The sequence below is a fragment of the Ptychodera flava genome, chromosome 4, assembly GCF_041260155.1.
Source record: "Ptychodera flava strain L36383 chromosome 4, AS_Pfla_20210202, whole genome shotgun sequence".
Taxonomy (NCBI): domain Eukaryota; kingdom Metazoa; phylum Hemichordata; class Enteropneusta; family Ptychoderidae; genus Ptychodera; species Ptychodera flava.
Window position 1 is genome coordinate 41306871 of NC_091931.1, and position 21188 is coordinate 41328058.

The window sequence follows — 21188 nt, forward strand, 5'->3', positions numbered from 1 at the left end:
GCTGATTCAGCACATTTTTGACATTATTTTTGCTTCTTTCCATTGTAAAATGTTTTTTCTAGGGCCCTTTTACAGGACCAAGTTAGTTTTCCCCTTCACAAGCCGACCATTCTTTCTCGAAACCACCCATTCCCCAGAAATATAATGATTTTTCTCTAGACCGGAAAGAATTTCTAAGCTCGACTTCACTCTTTGAGTTAATGTTCTTTAAACGAGTGCATCCTTGGTTTTGTTGCAGGTAATGAGAATATATTACAGTATTTTTTTCAAAATTACAAGACTTATAGGACTTAAATACTACTTATAATTGTTTTACAAAATTGACAATACTGGAAAGTTCAAATATTCCATCAAATCAAGATTTTAATCTCCAAAACTTTGGTGTAATAATGACAAAGTTGGTAAAAAATAAATAACTCAATTTAGTCACACATTTATTTAGTTAAATTAGAGTCTTTACTGTTCAAAGTTTTACTTTTATATTATTGTACGATGTGATGTGAATTTCATTCACTGCATGAACTTGAAATGAATGGTTTTATATATTGATTTTCAGTGATTTTCGAGAAAAACAATGACTTTTCACCATACACTTGTAGAAAATCAAGCTTGGTGACCAAATCTTTTTTTTTTCTAATATTTGATTATTCCAATATGTCAGAATTCAAATATCCCAGGTAACTGTTAAGTCTCCTGGTCTTCCATGTGTTTGTCTCTTTCACTGTCAATCGAGCATTATGACCTATGACCCAAACTCTTCTTCAACTACATCAGAGCCAGAGCTATCACTGTCACTGCCAGTATGCAGTGAGTGACACTGCCGCTTGGGCAGTAGCTGTTAACTTTGATAATTTTTACAATATTTTTGTTCACCTTATACAACTGTGTTCTTGTTCTACTCCCTATAGCACGCTGAGCTGTCCAGAGTTCAGCTTGCCAACACAGCCTGTGTGCTTGCCACAACTTAATGATGCAATTCTTGGCTGGTACAGTGCATTTTAGGCAAGTATGAGCAGGTGTCTTAATTCAAAAACACACTGACCGCTATTTAGCATTTAAAAAACATGGTTACCTTCCCATCATCAAAGGCAAAAACAGGGACCCCCCCCCCCAGAAGAAACTGACCAGTCCCCTAAAAAGAACGGATTTGTTCGCTGAACTCAGAGTACAATTTTTGAGAAGGTCCCTAAAAAAATCCGAGCAAATGTGCATCAAAGAATACAAAATAAAGTAGGAGTCATCCAAATCATATAATAATCAATTTAATGAACATCAAACTGATTAATAATGCTCTTCGACGATTACCATTGAATTTTTCCACCGTACAATTTTAATCTGAATAAAATCAAACTGACAAAAACTAATAATAAACTAACGTTTGTTCATGAACGAGCCTGGAATCATAGCTAAAACGCCATCTAACGGCGACCCTTTTCTTTCCCGTGAGCCTTTGAAGTATCGCATGCGCAGTAGCTGGCTATGTAGCAATCGGGGTCCAAGGACAACTTTAGTAATCCTAAAACGAACGAAGTTTACCATCCAAAAGACACAGTTCGCAACGTTTTTCACAAATTCAGGTATTTTAATATTTACTCTTTCCAAGTATATTGCGATATTAAGCAACCGCTGTGCGCGATCGTCGTTTCTCCTCATTGAAAGTTGCAATCCCGTTGTGTGAACATGATACTATGATAGCTTGCTTTGTTCGTGGTCTTGTAAACAACACCATTTCAAGCCTTACATCGGACCAATTTCATATTTTATCCCATTCAGGAAGTTGTAATTTCACACCATCTATAGTATTTTGCCAAAAATTTGTCCGAACTAAGCACGTTTAGCATTTCTGTAGAGGTCGAAATTTGACCTGTAACTGTCACTGCAAGTCGAGGTATTCCCCGCCTCGATTTGGTTCCCGTAATGACATCACGATCCTGAGTCGAACGGCACATTTTTACACCACTAATTGTCATCTATTTGTATCATTAGTGCCTTGATCCGAAGTCATTGTTTCTTTGCCTTTAAAGACCTAAATAGGCTTAGCGTGTATTCTTTTCCGATATTTAGGATGCAAATACACAAAATACTGAGAATGTTCAGTGTTCTTTTCTCATAATACTAGCAGAAATGTTCTGATTTCACACTGTGTTATTCTATTTCCCTTGTATGCAGTATGATACATAAAACACAGCCCCTACAAACAACAGAATTTCAACTTTAGGGATGTTATATTTCAATACAACAGGTAACAAATTTAGTGTGTGGCACATACACCTACATGTAGCTGCTAGCTGTTGTTTATCAAAGACAGCTGGTCATTTATGTCAATATATCCAGCTGTAGTTTGTCACAACAAAATAAGGACAGAAATATGCTAGAATCATTGATTCTAAAAGAGGGCTCACTCTCAGTATTATTATGTAGCTTTTGTCTGGTATTCTCACCGTGTGTACCACTATGTTTTGTATCATTTGGTATTATTGAGCATATGAGGTTGTTCCTGATATAATACAGTGTTACTCAGTGAAATTCCTTGAATAGTGTCATCAAATGTGCAAAATTTAATTTCTTTTGCTCTAATTGACAATGCCATTGATTGTGTATTTCCCTCAAGTAACAGCTTGAGTCTTTCTGGTCAATATCAGCCAATTCCAATTCACTGCCATAATTTTGCATAAGGCAGCTGTGACGTTAGCAACTTTTGTTCCACAGTGCGCAGAGTAACAGTGGTTCCGTGTATCACTAAAGAGGTCTAACTCTATGACTTATGTTCAAATGTGAGAACACTGACGTTCAAGCACCTAATACTGTGTCCTTATATGTACGGTTTCCGTATGAAAAATGATTAACATTCATTACACATTCATTCTTAGGACAGGTTTAACAAGCTAAAACTTGATGGCTCTGGGCCTCACTTCAATGTACTTGATGGGGGAAGAATGAGATGTACATTACATGTATGAGTTTGTAAAGAACAGAACCATACTGGAAAAATATATAAAATATGAATACTACTTCTGTGTCCTCAAAAATATTATATAATTTACAGCTAAGCCTTTTAAAAGTAACCATTTGTTTTTTGGTGCCTGGTGGTCTGGTGATTAAAATCCATTCAAGTTCTTGTTCAGGGATTTCCTGAGTACAACTTACTCAATACTTTGTAGTTTTTGAACCATGCTGGCAGCATATACCAGTTTGATTATACATATACATGAACCACCTTCAAGAATAATCAAACTGAATGTGTGAAGAACACCAACATAAAAAATGTTTGAGCAGTGTTGATTTTTGATATGTCTGGTTTAAGCCTTTCGCACAGGGATATTTCAAACCAAGATATACATATAACTGACATTTGGCAGCTCAAATTTCCCAGATGTGTAACTGTCTATTTCTGTCAAAAATAGTTTCACTGAATTGAATTAGTCATGAAAAATACCATGTACATTTATAACAGCTCACAAGTCAGCACAGGGAGACCTATTGTCTAAGATCTACATGTAAACGCACAATGCATGTCAATGTGAGGTGATACTTACGTGTACATTTACTCAAGAAGAGGAAGCTAACAAAGGAGAATAAGAGTTCAGCGAGTGCATGGCATGACTGATACAATATCCGCCTTTGAGATAAGAGCGATTTCCTCTTTCACAAGTGCTGTCAAATGTCAACTGCAACCCCTGGATGTTTAGAAAGAAGTATGCTTTGCACTGCCATGTTGTTTTGACAATTTAGATATATAGATGTACTTTTGACTCTTGCTAGAATACACATTCAGTAGTAGTAGATTTTGGAACCGCTTTAAAATTTTTCTGTCCACCAATACAATAGGTTGACATGAATCTAGGGGAAGCAAGGTAAAATGGCATGGGAACACTTGATATCAGGTTACTACCCTGAACAGAGTCACTGATAAATCACTGGGTATTGTGTTATACAATGCAAGATCCGAGGTACATGAATATTCCGCATTGATTAAGGGTCATTAGCATATAATTTTAATACCGAAACAATGCTCATTAGTGTAATCTGCTATTTGAATATCATTATACCTCGCATCTTGCACTAATAGTATTGTGTTCATCATCATCTCATTTCCCCCTTTCCCACATTGTAATAATAATGATGCACATGGTATTGGTTTGAGTCACTACTTCAGAAATGTGAAAATTCTGTAACAATAACAAGATGTCATTGTTTTGTAACGTTTTTTCCTTTTCCTATTTCAGACCCAAGGACAATCAACATTACCCTAAACCATTGAAGTTGACTTTGGGGAAGACCCCTGTCTTCTGTATGAACTATGAACTAGCAGACATTGTCCTACATGTAGCTTTGCCAATTAGCCTAGAGAGCCAAAAGCTGTTGCCGTATCTGTCATCATGCCGTCACAAGTCAATGAACCCGTCATAGTAGACGTCTGGCAGTCCAACATGGAAGAAGTGTTCAAGAAGATGATTCATCTCGTACCAACTTACAATTTCGTTGCTATGGTAATATCTCCCGTTGTAAATACCCTTGTTTTGTGAAAATCAGTGCGTCAAATTTGCATAAAAGTTCAAGTAAGCATAGCATGCCACAAGTAGTTGGATCAGCAGCGATTTGTCTAGAGTACACATTGCAAAAATTCCCCTATTTAATCAAAATCCCCTTTAAACACAGATGCATGCAATGAGATTCTGAGATACTGATATACTAGGAGTATTGATTGTGGCTTTCCACACCATGATTGCTGCCTATGAGTGTACAAATGTATGAAGTAACATCACATGTTGGTTAAACCACAGTCCCTCTATCACTGGTCTGGCAACGCAGAGGGACCGTGGTTAAACCCACCAGCTGCCTCGCCACACCATAGACAGTGGAGCGTCACTGTCTATGGCACAGTGACAAAATACCTTCCAATCTGCAGAAAGGTGTGCAAAGACAATCAACCAGAGTTTGCCTCAAGATTACAAACTGTATTTGAATTCATGTATATGAAGTGTGAATGATTTGTGTGGGCTTCTAATATATTATCCTACATAGATATGAGTAGGGAACATGTTAATAGGAGACTGTCTTTAATTTGATATTTGATCTTTACTATAACCTTAATACCATGAAAAACCTTAACTTGAATCAAATGCTCAAATCCCTAAAATTGTCAATCAGAAGGGGCCATTCCTCACCTTGTGAGAGAAACCTGGACGCAATTTAATTTTCATGATATCTTTAAAATGCAATATGATAAAATAAAATTGTTTGTTTCTTTAACCTTTCTAACATTTGATTTCTTTTCACTGCAGGACACAGAATTTCCAGGGGTTGTTGCCAGGCCAATTGGTGAATTTCGTAGCACTGCCGATTATCAATATCAACTTCTTCGGTGTAATGTTGATCTTTTAAAAATCATTCAGTTGGGTCTTTCATTCTCTGATGAAAATGGACAATATCCACCGGGTGCCTCAACATTCCAATTCAATTTCAAATTCAATCTCACGTAAGTGTAGTTTGTAATTTTTACACTTCAGTGCTGAACCAAAAATGTTTTAATATCCATCAGTTCCAGACATTTATAGATACTGTATAACTGCTCCGTTTACATGCCTGCTAATGATTAGAGCATATTTTTTTGCATAATTTTTCCGCTGAATACGACTTTCATAAAGGGTGCACTTTCCCTATCCACAATGGCTTACAATGAGTAGAATAATTTACTGATGGCTGGGGATTTTCATTATTTATTCATTTATCGTTCAAATACTAATTCTCAACAATGAAGTACAGTACTGTGTATTACATGTGAAAATGTGTCGTGCAATATATGTTCCTTTGCAAAATAGCAGAGTTGTGGAGACCCATGTCTTGTTGTTTAATTACATTTTAGAATGATTTTAAAATGGTCATACATGTAAAATTAGCCACTTTATTGTTTTGAATGTGCATTCATATTTTGTAGAAAACTTGGAAAATGAAACTAGTACAACAGATAGCACACTTGAAACCATGTGTTGTTGATAGGAGACACGTGAATGTCTTGGAATTCTGTAATATTGCTTTGACTCATCTTTTTCTTTTACTGTTTGTTTCATCACTCACAGGGAAGATATGTATGCTCAAGACTCAATAGACCTTCTTCAGAACTCCGGCATCCAGTTCAAGAAACATGAAGAGGAAGGCATTGATGTCAGTGATTTTGCAGAATTGCTGATGACATCAGGAGTTGTACTCTGTGACAACGTCAAGTGGCTTTCCTTCCACAGGTCAGGAACATCAGTAATTGATAGAATATTCTGTCAATATGAAGCCAGTGGCTGATTCCAACAGATAAATAAACTATCATCCATGTTGTGTTTAATTTCAAAGCAAAACACAGGAAGAAATGTGAAATTATGAGGCTCATCATTAATTGGTGAAAATATAATCTTATATAATATAATTTTTTCCTGCAAAGTGTATAATTATTTTGTTTTCATGTAAAAAATGCAAGTTCAATGATTGTTTATCAATGGTGAATATTCATTAAATGCCAATTGTTCACAAGTAGAAACTTTGTACCCAAAACAAGGCTGAAGAGGTACATGTAGGTTGGATGGAGAGCATCTGTTTTCCAAACCAGGTCTTTCTATTGTAATGTTTGACTGGATAATACCATGTCGTAGGTCACGACATGTACAAGCCCCAATTCAGTACAGTGAGATTCTGTGTATAAACAGAGATAGTATCAGAGGTCAATGGATGTCAAACTGATGCCTGACATTTGTCATGTATCTTTGTGTAGAGAAGGGATAAGGTCATTGAAAACAACATGTGTATTGGTAATAGTTTTCATAAAAATAAATAGGCCATGAACTAGCCACGTGCGCTGTGTCAATATGATGCACAGCTGACAGGGAAGCGCCCTCTCTCACCGAAGAATATTTTATGCGGTAGATATTGAATTGTATGGCAGATTCGAAAGGTATTTCCAGAAATTACCAAACTTAACATAGAGCTGTGAAGTTTACTTTCTTAGGGGAAATTGTTTTTAGCTAGGATGTTGATTGAAAATATTTTCAAAGTGCACTCGGCCACAGTTCAATTTATCAACAGCAACAAAGTATATCTTTCATACAGGAGAAGAAATTGTAGTTGACTGTCAGAATAATGATATTGTATTTGGATCACAATCGTTTGCTATGAGTATGTTAAAGTAAGGTTGATGACAGCATTTGGCTGATTTCAAATGCTTTCAGTTACAGCATTGATATGCAAAATAAATATTTATCCAAGTTTTTACAGGAATTTCAGTAATCAGGAAAATTGCCCTTTTTAGTCCCCACGGACACCGTCCGGGGGGACTTATAGGTTTGGTCATGTCCGTGCGTGTGTCCGTGCGTCCGTGTGTGCGTCCGTGCGTGCGTGCGTCCGTCCGTTCACGCAGATATCTCAGAGATGCCTGGAGCGATTTCATTCAAACTTGGTACAAGGATTACTTCATATGTCATACAGATGCACCTCAATTTGTTTTGTGATACGATCCAATATGGCTGCCAGGCGGCCATTTTATTACGATATTTTCATGTACAGAGCCGTAACTCAGGCATGTTTCAACCGATTTTATTCAAAGTTGGTACAAGGACATTGACCAATGTCATAGATATGCACGTCAATTTGTTTTGTGATACGATCCAATATGGCTGCCGTGCGGCCATTTTGTTACGATTTTTTTCATGTACAGAGCCATAACTCAGGCATATCTCAACTGATTTTATTCAAACTTGGTACAAGGACATTGACCTATGTCATACATATGCACGTCAATTTGTTTTGTGATACAATCCAATATGGCCGCCAGGCGGCCATTTTATTACGATTTTTTCATGTACAGAGCCATTATTCAGGCATGTTTCAACCGATTTTATTCAAAGTTGGTACAAGGACATTGACCAATGTCATAGATATGCACGTCAATTTGTTTTGTGATACAATCCAATATGGCCGCCGTGCGGCCATTTTGTTACGATTTTTTTCATGTACAGAGCCATAACTCAGGCATATCTCAACCGATTTTATTCAAAGTTGGTACAAGGACATTGACCTATGTCATACATATGCACATCAATTTGTTTTGTGATATGATCCAATATGGCCGCCAAGCGGCCATTTCATTACGATTTTTTCATGTACAGAGCCATTACTCAGGCATGTTTCAACCGATTTTATTCAAATTTGGTACAAGGACATTGACCAATATCATAGCTATGCACATCAATTTGTTTTATGATACGATCCAATATGGCCGCCGTGCGTCCATTTTGTCATGATTTTTTCATGTACAGGGCCATAACTCTGGCATATCTCAACCGACTTTATTCAAAGTTGGTACAAGGACATTGACCTATGTCATACACATGCACATTGATTTGTTTTGTGATACGATCCAATATGGCTGCGGTGTGGCCATTTTGTTACGTTTTTTTCATGTCTGGAACCATAACTCAGACATGTATCAAGCAAATTTATTAAAAGTTGGTACAAGCTAGGAGATTGATTAATGTCATACATATGCACGTTAATTTGTTTTGTGATACAATCCAATATGGTCGCCGTGTGGCCATTTTATTACGATTTTTTTATGTCCTGAACGATAACTCAGACATGTATCCAGCGAATTTTTTCAAAAGTATTTTATCACAGATTTAATGAAGAGGACTCTATCCTCTCTGAGGACCTGTAATCAAAGTACCCATTAACAAGTTGGGACTGTGTCATCAACGATGACTTGTTCCCAGTGTTTTGATGAACACCGCAGGAATCCAAATGCAATCTTCAGCAACTGACACTGCAACTATAGAAAACAAACTATGCCTGAAATCATTTCAGCAGCAGCCCAACCCATGTCATAGTAATTTCTGTTTTCAGTAATTGGCCTAGTATTCTTATAGACTGTTTTATCTCTCTTTTCCTACAGTGGTTATGACTTTGGATATCTTCTGAAATTGCTTACAAGCTGTAACTTGCCAGCAGAGGAGTGTGAATTCTTTGATCTGCTCAGGACCTATTTCCCATGCATATATGATATCAAGTACTTGATGAAAAGCTGTAAAAACCTGAAAGGAGGTCTCCAAGAGGTCTCAGAACAGCTTGAAGTAAGTTGTTCATCCGATACTTGCAATGTGACAGTGTAGTGTTCATTCATCCTAATCATATTAATGAGTGTTTTAAAGTGTTTAAATCTAATGATTAGTAACCCATTGGTGAATATTTGTTGATTTCCAATCATGCATTGTGTTTTAGTTTCACTCAAACTTCATGTTTGCACTCAAATGTCTTTTAAAATAATCATCTTCATTTTAACTTCCATTCATGTATGTAGATCATGTTTATGAGGTGTATGAAATTTTACAAGGATTTATCAATCTCTATCGTCCAATAGAGCAGAGCGTTTGACATGTTACGCCAACATGTATCATAATGAAAACCTATGATTTTATTCCACAGCTTGAAAGGATAGGTCCTCAACACCAGGCTGGCAGTGACAGTCTCCTTACAAGTATGTCATTCTTCAAAATGCGAGAAGTAAGTTGAATTTAAGCTGTTACACAAAAATTCATACCTTAACACATACCTTCCTGAACCATTTGGTTCTTTTGTATTTTAGAGTGTGGTACCCTGATTGAGTTACTTGTCAGCAAAGGCACATATAATATTTGATCACCTTTAATGATGAAAAAGGGTTTGTGGTATACAGTGTGTTACTTTAACCAAAGATGTCCTAGATATGAGGTAAAGGAGTTACCACGTGATATTTCAGTTTTCTGTGCACCAGTTTTCTTACTTTGCAGAGAACCATCTTTCACATCAGTAGTGTGTAATGTTTGATTACTGGCAGCAAATAAATCATTGGTTGAAATACATTTTCAGGAGATTACAACAAGGGCTGAATTTTATTTGTCACAATGAATCTTAATGATCCAGATTCCAAGTTTTTATTGAATTCTTCTCTATTTTTCAATATGCAGATATATTTTGAAGACTATGTTGATGATGCCAAATATTGTGGACATCTGTATGGACTGGGGTCGTCATACGTCCAGAACGGAACAACGCATTTAGACGAAAATTCAACGACCAATATGACTACATAGCAAAGGACCCTGTGTTCTCTTTTGCTTTTTTCCAGCACCAGGACTGGGAATATGGAATCGGTGCGATACTTTTTGATAGCAGTTTTATTTCCTCTGTACAACTGTGATAATTTAGTGTAAATCATGTATTCACTATGTGGGGCAGTCTCTACATGGCCATTTCTTTGTACCCAACGGAGAAATTAACCAGTCAGTCGCTCGATATCTTCAGGCATTTCTGGTCAGGGGATGTATTTTCTAGTCTTGGAATACAGTTTAATTCACCTGTCAGTTAGTTCAGTACTCGCTGCGGAAACTGATACATTTTTTTAACAATCACTTTCTAGTTACTTTGCAAGCTGAAATATTCAAGTAACTGCAGACAGGAAATTTTCATATGAAATGGTAATTTGATGATAATGGGGTTGCTGGTCAATGCATACACAAAAAACGGTCTAATGGAATCAAATATTGTGAGAAAAAAATCTGATTTGAGTATCACAGAATCAAAACTATGTCAGTTTTTCTATTCATTTCTTCAGTACTTCACCTCTTGTCAATTTTTTTGTCATGAATTGTAACAATGACAGTATACCTGTGAAACGAGAAAGAGTACATTATTTATCTGATCCAAGTAAAATTAAATTAGGTTTGAAGAGGATACGCGTTTGATTTATATACACCCAGCAAAAAGTCACTTAAATGCAAAATGTCATGTTGTTTGTCTAACTTTGGTAAATATCGTCAGTTTGTTGCTGTGAAAAAAATAAACGGAAATGGAAAAAGTTTTTAAGTTTTTCCTCTTCACTCCAAATTTAGCTTTACTTTGATCAGTGCTTTTATCCGATATCTTTGCTGGATTCGGGCAATAAAAACAAATCCAGTCACTATTCAGCGACAAAGGGAGTCAAGAAAGGACCAATTGTGACAGATTTAACCCTTCCACCCCCGATGCCCAGTATATGGGCCCACCCAATCTATCACAAACAATGGGATCCTACCAACATCGGGTGGTGAAAGGGTTGAGTGTGTCTTGAAAAAAATCAAACATGTCATCATTTCAAGAAACCGTCTACACATTTCCCGTCATTCTGGCTCATTTTGTACGTAATGAAATCTATATGTACACCTGTACATGCAAGAATACACACTTTTGAGCTTTACAAGAAGCCAGACCATGAGAATAAGCTGGCCATGACATATGGAGATTTGCCCTTGTAGTGTTAGTTTTTATTCTTCAGTAGCTCCTGTAATGTAATGCTTTGAGTTGTCCTTGTGTTTTATGCTTGTAAATACACACCACTACTTACATAATCATTGCATATACTTCTTGTGTGCCTGTTTTCATTATGAACCTCTGCTTCGTGTTTGAGGTGTGTGAGCTGAGCATATGTGACTGTATAGCTATGCGTGTGCTGTTGATTTCCCCTTTCCCCCACCCTGACAATGATGATATTGAGCTGGCAGAGTTGGGATTTTACTTTCCAACAGGGCCACGATGACAGTTGGTGTTTTCTAAACATCAACTGTTGACAGCCTGATGAATAGGTTATACCAGGAATTTGCATGGACCACGTTACAAATGAAAGCATATGCCCAACACACAAAAATACATATATTTCCATACATTTTGGACTTATGGGTTGGATTGTACCACCATCACTTGATCGTGTTGGAGTACTGAGTCTGTAGAACACCATACATCCTTTTTATTCCAGAGTAGAACAATTGCTGTAGTCTGAATTAGGAACACCGGGTCCTCCCTGGCCTTTGTGGATGCATTGCACGATGACTTCAGCCTTGTCACAGGCCTGAATGACGTGCACAATTATGCCAGAATGCATCATGATTGTGAACGGGGCCAGTCAAAGATGTGTGTTTATGGAAAGCTAAGAATGGATATATTCAGAATTGCCCTACGTAAGTCTAAGAAAGTACTATTTTATTGATGTGCCTCATAAATGTTGATAATTGCAAAATGTGCTGTCCATATATTCCAAGGATATAACATGGGACATTGTGGTCCATTCAGATTATCAAGTGTGAAGAAAGAGAACCAATGGAATAAAATGTTACAGGCTTTTGTGTATTGACATGGTTGCCGATCTATTGTAAAATAGTAAATGATGGGATGGCGAAAAAATCTAGGATTCAGAATTAATCACCAGAGTTATGGGAGAAAAAACAGCATCAGTGATATAAATGGTTGTGAAAATGTATGGAAGTGACATGGTAATACTCAGTTTTTGAGAAGACATAGAAGTACAGCTCGTCTAACCACGTAGTATTGTTATCACCCCTTTTCAATGTACATTATTCCCCTCGGTCTATTTAGACCATTTGGGATGTACCAAACCTGATGGTGGAAAAGGTAAAATTAAAATATGACAGACCAGTATGACAGTTCCAGTCAATGCTAGGGAAATGTGAAGACTGAAGTATACACCATTTGAGGGGGTGCTTTAGAGCATAAAAAGCGCCCTCTAGTGATGCATTTTCCAGTTTGGGAAATGTGAAGGAAAGAAAATACTCAGTGCAATAAAAATTTGAAATGTCTATTTATTGGCATAGAGTTTCATCAAGTGTTTACAAAAATTATGAAGTGGAAACCCAACAACATTGTAGTAATCTCCATTGATGCTTTGCACAAGCGTTCCTCCAAGTGCCTGTATGCCATAACCGCCAGCCTTATCCCTGCAAATATAGTATGAAAGAGTAAAACAGATAGGGTTGAATGAGTAAATATGTCAGAATTCTTAACAAGCTGTGTGTCTGTATAGATATAAATCTATTTATTCCACATATGCACAGTTCCTGTGACAGCATTTGTAAAATATTTGAACATTTTTACATCAGTGGGAAATAATAGGTTCCAACTCTGTGATTGGACATTACACTGTCTGCAGCATAGGCACTGAAAGACAAACAAGTTTGCACTTTCTTTTCTATTACTAATATCATGCCCATCACCCCCCTTGACAGCTATCTACATAAGTTTACCCTCACAAGTATAAAAGCGAACTCATTTATTTAAGTTTCTACAGAAAGTGACATTTTATGACAAACATTTCAAAATTCCCAGTATCTGACACTCACATAGGTTCACCTGTGTCTATGTAGGCATTGATGATTTCTGGCGTCAAGTGACCGAACACCACATCTGTTGATTCATTGAAGTTGATCATTTGGAAAGGATTCTTTGATGAATTCTCTGGGAAAATATGAAAGAAAAAAAACGAAGATTAAAAGGGAAATATCGGTCGTGGTTGAAACCGCTCTGCAGTCTGGCACTCTTCAATCCTTTCACCCTATAAAATTTTGTGTAGAGGTTCAGCTTTGGTTTAGAAACAATGGATTTGCATCAAAATCTAATGGTGAAAAGGTTTAACCTTTTCATCCGCCCCCCCCCCTCCTCCTTCACACTGTGAAGTTCTGCAGTCACCACTTGTAACAATGGGTTTCCACCAAACCATGAAGGGGTTTCTTGACATATTTGCATTGCAGAAAAAATACGTAGAATTGTCACCCTCATGATAAAACAACAGAAATATTGTTTAACTTGAAAATATATGCCATAATCATATTCTACTGAACATAGGTAGCATACTGCTCATAGACTTTGGTTGTCAAATGACCTTTATTTTTTCGTTAGATGATCTCAAATATTCCATCAAGTAAGGTTTTTCTTTACCAGCAAATTACAAGAATATACCGGTAACATATTCCAGTAATCCCTTATAAGGTACTACAAGCCAGGGGAATGTTCCGCTTTTCGGAATAAAGGGATGAATATACATCTTTCTGTTTCAAAGGCTTGACACACGACAACAGCAGTGTCCCGGTGAATGTGTCAGTTGCCATGGTTACCTGTAGGTGTAACAATCACCATTGCGGTGTGTACAGTATGCGTCCTGCCGCTCAGTGCGGACAACATGTTGAATGCATCTTCTCTGTCCTTGGGTTTCTCCAAGATTTTACCTTCCAGTGTCTGAAAAAAACATGGAGCAACCAGTGATTCTCTGTGTCTTTGTTTCTGTACTGTTTCTGATATAGTTAAACATTATAGAACAAGTGTGCACACAATGTTACCACAAGCTGATTCCTGGCAGGTAAAGCAGTGTTCATGCTGTAATAATCATTCAAAATCAGCATGAAAATTTAGCTAACCAGAAGATCATATTGACACTCACCAATGTGACTTACACTCTACTACAGGGTCCAGTCAGTAAAAATCATCTTTACAAATATCTCAGCAAAATAAGTCAAATGTTTTTTCATGAGTCTTTGCATAGAAAAGTCTCTAAATTAAAATATGTTATATGAGATACACTGATTTTTACCAACTTGACCCTAGGGCAACCTATAAAACTGAAAACTTTTTTTATTCTTTGTTGAGTATGAGTTTGTCTTTTTTTGTTTCCTTTTGTTTTATGAGCACGTTCTCGAAAAAAGAATAAATTAAATTAAATTAATTAAAAGATGTTGATGGAAAATTCCAGCAGGGGGCAAATTGTAAAAATTAAGAGAAGTGCCTGACAATAATCATTGGAAAGAAGTGTTTGAAATGATGACAAAATTACCAAATGGATGATTTAGATTCAGAAACATTGACACATATACCTATTCACATATATGTGAATGGTGTCAATTTCACCACATAGGATGAGTGAGAATGGACATATGCCTGCTTACATCTGATGCTCTATATGCAACTTAATTATGTTCATCAGGGGAAAATATATTTACGGGCATTATCCAAGAATGCAAATCTTATGATAATAGCACTTCATCATCACAGGGTTTTACTTCCAATTTTATATTCAGGGGTCCATGGACCCCATATGTTACAAAATGGGATCCAACATGCAAATCTGGGGGTCCAAAATGATAATGTTACTGTTCATAAGCTGTTGTTAAATAAAATAAGTTTAAAATATTAGTAATGTTAGTGCATATTTCATTGCTTTATTTGCCTCATGAAGTCTGATTTCATTCCAGTTAGTGATTCACATAATAGCAGTTAAAGTGGCAATTTTCAATCCCAGTTTTTCGCATTAGTGGAGTTCTCCATCCAGTCAAACACCTGGCCAGTACGATGTTTGATTTCGATAACATTAATAACACAAACTGATCTTAACCTTTTGTCACATTTTGCTAATCCTGCAAACAGAGTTTATATAAGCGTTTGATTGATGGACGGTTCAAATCGCCAACGGTCATTGATTCCCCACCACCAACGCTCGAATTTCCGAAAAAATTGTCTTCCAGTCTCATTAGAATTGGAAATAACCATAGAGTTCGATCGGCAACAGCTTCGTGCTGACCACTGGGCAGTCTGTCTGCTTTTTTGTGGCCGGAAAAAACTATAAGCGACCTAGTGCCATTTTCTGGAGCGTGTGCCCGCGTGTTGCCTGTTTGATATCCACTTACACAATGAATGCCGCCATAGCTTCGCTCCCTTTTAAGGGAGGCTCCGCCTTTAATTTGTACATGAAATCACACTGTGATATGTGAGTTCTCACACTGAGAAGGCTTGCAATAATATGTATAAAGCAGAGACATAGAGAGAAAGCAGAAATTCATTCTTTAAATTTGAGGACAATCTGGGTATGTTTATAGTACTCAATGTCTAAACTGTTCAGTTTCTGCACATGCATGGGATCAGCCAATACATCACACAGGAGGTCACCTTTCACATGTAGGTAAACAGTGCATATGTATAAGGCATATTACTTGAGGTATTTACCCCTTGCTTTCAAACTGCTATTAGTCGGCCGATGAACAGCAGCAAAGTTTGATCTGAGATTTAGGGATTACACACTGTTAGTATGGGCTTTTGGGCCCTGGTGTTGTGTAAGAGCTCACGAGTAAATATACATTGCATTCCATGATGATTCATTCTTTGGAATAATGTCGCCATTTAACTTATCATATATCCGGCCATTTTTTCCAGAATGCATCTTTATGTACTTGAGTGTTCTATTTTTGAAAACTTCACTGACAGGCCGGGAATATGATCAATGATGCAAATTATTGTTGAAACTTCAGCTGCTGCCAAACTTAATTGATTATCAATCTGGCTTCTGGACCAACCAAGATACTTTCAGGGGGACTGCTTGCAATGTGACGGCTTACAGGAAGTGATATTACCCATAATGCTGCTTGATTTGTGTACTCAGACATTGTTTGCTGAAGATTCATTAACGTTTATTCAATTTTCAACATTTTAAAACTTAAAATGTAACTTCAAGATTATTTTTTAAAAGTATGGGTCCTAAGTAATCAATTTTGTTACGTATTCAAGAGAAAGTTGAATTGAAAGCAGATGTTTGTTAGTGCTATTTCAAGGTTAAGTTATCTGGAACTGAAATGGTCTCATCAAACCACCTGTTTAACATGTAAATTTCTTTTGTCATAGACAATTAAAAACATCAATATCCTTTCCTTTGCCAACACAGGTGCAGCTTGGACTGCCGGACAAGCGTTATTTCGAACACTGATATACCAACATTAAATTCTGAAAATGACTTCATTTTAAGCATCACACAGAAACAACACTTTGCATACATCAGGTTATATCCATTAAAGTCAACCTGAACCCTTGAAAAATATGTCTTTGCAGTCTGTTGTAGAGGTGTACTGGGATCATTAAGGTAACTACTGATAGTATTGACTCACCACTATTGTGTCAGCACCAATGATGAGGTCTGGACAACCAGGCTGTAATGAACATACAGTTAAAAGTGAATAATGAGCTGATGATGTTATGATTTGGCCTACAAAACTAGAATTTGAAGCAGTGAAATTTAAAAAACACACACACACACACACACACACTTACCGGTACATGTATATTTACTGCGACAAATGAAGTAATTCAATTATCTTGATTTGCAATGAATAGAAACCATGGTTGACAAAAATCATTGATGTGCAATGGACCATCATAAACATCATAGAAGCTGTGCCCAATGAAATAAATTCTGTGAACAGAACTTTGTAGGTAAAATACAACAAAGTTTGTTTTTCTAATTAGTCAATATAACAAGTAGAAATTCTCTGCCAACATTTTCCAACTACATCATTGTCACTTTTGCCCTTTGAATTCCTCCATGCTATGTTACACTCACTCCTTTCAGTCTGTTTGCCACATCCTCTGTCTTTTGTTTGGCAGTTTCACTGACATAGTCTATGGGTGACGAGAAGGACGACTTGTCTAAATTTTCTTTGAACTGAGACTTGATAACTTCAAATGTTAAACCCTGCGGACGAATCAAACAGAGATTCATTTCAAATGCTTGGCTGTGGATGTGGAATGTGATTGGCTGGTTACAAAATGAATTTCCCATGTGTAAAGTGTATATACTATAGCCATGAGCTACCGGTAGTTGTCAGAGAGTTGAAATTAAGGTAGAGTGTGCCTCAGGGACAGATATGGCAAATAAACACTACATACTGTTCTGGTCTATGGCCATTTTTAAAATTCCAATATCAGTAAATATCAGGTAATTTGTTTCTCTATTACCAAACTTTTGCACCATGTTCCTTGACTTTTTATTCCTAAGTTGGTAGGAGAATGGTTCAAAGTTTCACTGTGGAAAGTTTCAGCCAAAGGATAAGGCTTTCACTTCAAGGCACATACTAAGAATGCAGAATGCATAGAAAGCTAGAGATACATTTTATGGTCAGCCTAAATGTGTCTCTGCTTTCTGAGATTCCTATTTCAATTTTCAAGTATGGATACCTTTGTTACAATGGTTCATGGTTCTTTGACTATTTTGGGTAAAAAATGTTATATTTTCTACACTGATGAGTCACCCATCAACCAGGATGTTATAGCTACAGAACTAGGTGACATCATTAGACACTTGTTATATTTTGATGGACTAAATCTCCTTGAAAAATGTTAGATAATATTAACTGAATAATGTGCAGCAAGTATGAAGTGAATTATAATAGCAATTCTGACTGACGACAACATTTCCTGAAAAAAATTTGTAAATGTTATAGTGAAGTGAAGGAAGTACACATACATATTGCTGCAGTTCCATAGCTCACAACTTTCTCTGACGAGCCAACTACATAAAATAGCTTGGAAAAGTTGCAAGCTATGGAACTGCAGCAAGCTTACAAGTAGGAGTAACCAAAAATCCCACCCAGGATGCATTGTGAGAACAGTATACAAGAGTCTACGTTATTGTGGTTTGACATTTTGGGAGCACTTCTATCTTCCTGTGAATAAGTTTGACAACAAAACATACAGGAGAAGATAACCGTTGGTATCGGTTGCATACATTACATAAATGATAAATAACAACAACAATGTTTATTAGCGTATAATACTGTGATATTTGTTTGATACGCCACATCATCACCACAACACAACAACTTCAGCCTTTTCAGAGCTATGCTGAAGCCTTTGACCTGTGACCTAATTTTACTTTCAGTGCATCAGATCATACCAACGTAAAGTTGGCGTCATCCTCATCCTCATCCTCAGCCTCAGGGGTCACGCGAAAATGAGGATGAGGATGACGCTACAGCGTCAGCTTCACCGGCGTCAGATCCGATTATTCCCGAATGCGTCTGATGGAATGATAAGTGTAAAAAAAACTTTAAAATGTGCTCCAAGTTTTATATCACTGTAAATATTAATCAAAACACAGTGTGGTATGTATTTAATAATATTTAGTAACCTCTCCTCTTAATATCCGTTTCTCACGATGTAGTTAAAACGCAACATTCTTAGCCCTTAATTTCCTTAAAGTTCAAAGGTTGTATGTTTAATACTTTGACTTTTCAGGCCTCAAGTCTTAGTTATACCAGTTAATTGTTTTATATGTCCTCTTAATAATTAGGGCTTTCATATCGCCTCTCATGGTGGCGATTTTTACACATTTCGGGCCACGTATACTTTTTTGCACCAATTTTTGGACCAGCGTAAAGTTGGCGTCATACTCATCCTCATCCTCAGGCTCAGGGGTCACGCGAAAATGAGGATGAGGATGACGCTACAGCGTCAGCTTCACCGGCATCAGATCCGATCATTCCCGAATGTGTCTGATGGAATGATAAGTGTAAAAGCGACTTAAAATGTGCTCCAAGTTTCATATCACTGTAAATGTTAATCAAAACACAGTGGGGTATGTATTTCATAATATTTAGTAACCTCTCCTCTTAATATCCGTTTCTCACGATGTAGTTATAACGCAACATTCTTAGCCCTTAATTTCCTTAAAGTTCAAAGGTTGTATGTTTAATACGTTGACTTTTCAGGCCTCAAGTCATAGTTATACCAGTTAATTGTTTTATATATCCTCTGAATAATTAGGGCTTTCATATCGTCTTCATGGTGGCGATTTTTACACATTTCGGACCACGTATATTTTTTTGGCACCAATTTTTGGAAAATCTTAACGCAAGAGTTGAGAGGATACCAACAAACACATCCACGGATCCATGGACTGAAAATTACGAACATTTCCAAAACTAGTCTATATGAGATATTCTAACGATGAAATATTACCTGCGAACCAGTTTTACGATTCAAAAGAAAGTTGAGAAAGAATGGAGTTGTTATTTTCTTAAGTTTTGGGCGAATTTTATCATTTATCCGTCATCGGGTAGCGCAACTTCGGCAATCTTCGGATACGACGCTGAAGCTGACGCTGAGTAGCGTCATTTTCAGCGTCAGCTAGAAAGGTCACCTGAGGCTGAGGATGAGGATGAGGATGACGCCAACTTTACGTTGGTATTTTTGGAAAATTTTAACGCAAGAGTTGAGAGGATACCAACCAACACACCCACGGATCCATGGACTGAAAATTACGAACATTTCCAAAAACTAGTCTGTATGAGATATTCTAACGATAAAATATTACCTGCGAACCAGTTTTACGATTCAAAAGAAAGTTGAGAAAGAATGGAGTTGTTATTTTCTTAAGTTTTGGGCAAATTTTATCATTTATCCGTCATCAGGTAGCGCAACTTCGGCAATCTTCGGATACGACGCTGAAGCTGACGCTGAGTAGCGTCATTTTCAGCGTCAGCTAGAAAGGTCACCTGAGGCTGAGGATGAGGATGAGGATGACGCCAACTTTACGTTGGTTCAGATCATACAGTACATAATATGACACAACTCCATATCTACACATCCTTGGTCATATTATCACGGCGTATTTGTTTACAAATATAATCACTGATTTATGCATACATTGTTATGTTAAATACATTCTATGACAACCGTTGCTTAGCAATGTAAATCCTTTGGATAGTCCTAAAACGTATAAAATGAGCAATTTTTTGGCAAAGTCCACTCGATCGTGCTGTTGTAATTTAACATCTAATGCACAAATGACAATTCTTCGTTTCGCATTCCTCTTTACCCGGTTTACCGATCTGGGTTCCGGTCAGTCTCATCATAAGGCACTGAGATTGAGAGATGGGAACCCGCACGCCCTCGCACTCGTAGGCCGCCATCACATTCCATCATGCAGGGGGACCGTGGTACATTGCATACTACTTACGACGTTCTTCAAAATTTCTTTCCTCCTCGGCGAACCACTTGCCAAAACAACCCTTTGACTTTCCAGCTTGTGTAATATTGGTTGCAGCATGACTGCTTAACGCCGATTGACTGGAAATCCCGCCAGTAGTGAGTTACTTGAACACCACCAATCTATGATAATGCAATGAAATGTGACGATGGTGAAATCGCTGATGTCAACGTTGTTGGTAATGTCGGATCTCGGCAATGCTGGATCAGAACGAGCGTTCGATGTCCGTCCCCTTTATCGCTACTAATCTTTCATACATGATAGGGGAGAACTTGAACGTTTACTCGCAAGAACACACGTTGCCCAAGCTTCGAAAAGAAACAGGAGAGCTTAGGACGCTGTGTTGGCAGTGAGTGCTTGTGAAGCCCACGAGTCGCGAGTATGAGTAGCATCGTAGCGCAGTGTAGCGCCCCCATAGGGCAAGGAACGAGTCTTCATCGTGTGCTCCATGACGAGACACACGTACACGTAATAGGACCAACGTACGTGCACGTACGATCATTTTCATAATAATAAAAGTTTTGCTTCGTGAATTTGCGATGTA

At 37.3% G+C, this 21188-nt stretch overlaps 2 protein-coding genes across 2 annotated transcripts; one reads left to right on the top strand and one right to left on the bottom strand.

Annotated features, from left to right (window-relative positions):
* Positions 1 to 1438: 1438 nt before the first annotated feature.
* LOC139131781 (CCR4-NOT transcription complex subunit 7-like) lies at positions 1439 to 11410 on the top strand. The gene is made up of 7 exons (XM_070698043.1): positions 1439 to 1577; positions 4227 to 4490; positions 5286 to 5479; positions 6081 to 6242; positions 8933 to 9110; positions 9463 to 9540; positions 9984 to 11410. The coding sequence occupies exons 2-7, from the start codon at positions 4380 to 4382 to the stop codon at positions 10107 to 10109; spliced, it is 849 nt and encodes a 282-aa protein (XP_070554144.1). The 5' UTR covers positions 1439 to 1577; positions 4227 to 4379; the 3' UTR covers positions 10110 to 11410.
* A 1217-nt stretch (positions 11411 to 12627) lies between these two features.
* On the bottom strand, positions 12628 to 21034 carry LOC139131784 (probable bifunctional dTTP/UTP pyrophosphatase/methyltransferase protein). The gene is made up of 6 exons (XM_070698046.1): positions 20615 to 21034; positions 17219 to 17350; positions 16767 to 16808; positions 13956 to 14076; positions 13185 to 13299; positions 12628 to 12782 (listed from the first exon to the last, which is right to left on the bottom strand). Exons 1-6 carry the CDS (start codon positions 20702 to 20704, stop codon positions 12644 to 12646), a joined length of 639 nt encoding a protein of 212 aa, XP_070554147.1. The 5' UTR covers positions 20705 to 21034; the 3' UTR covers positions 12628 to 12643.
* Positions 21035 to 21188: the final 154 nt, after the last annotated feature.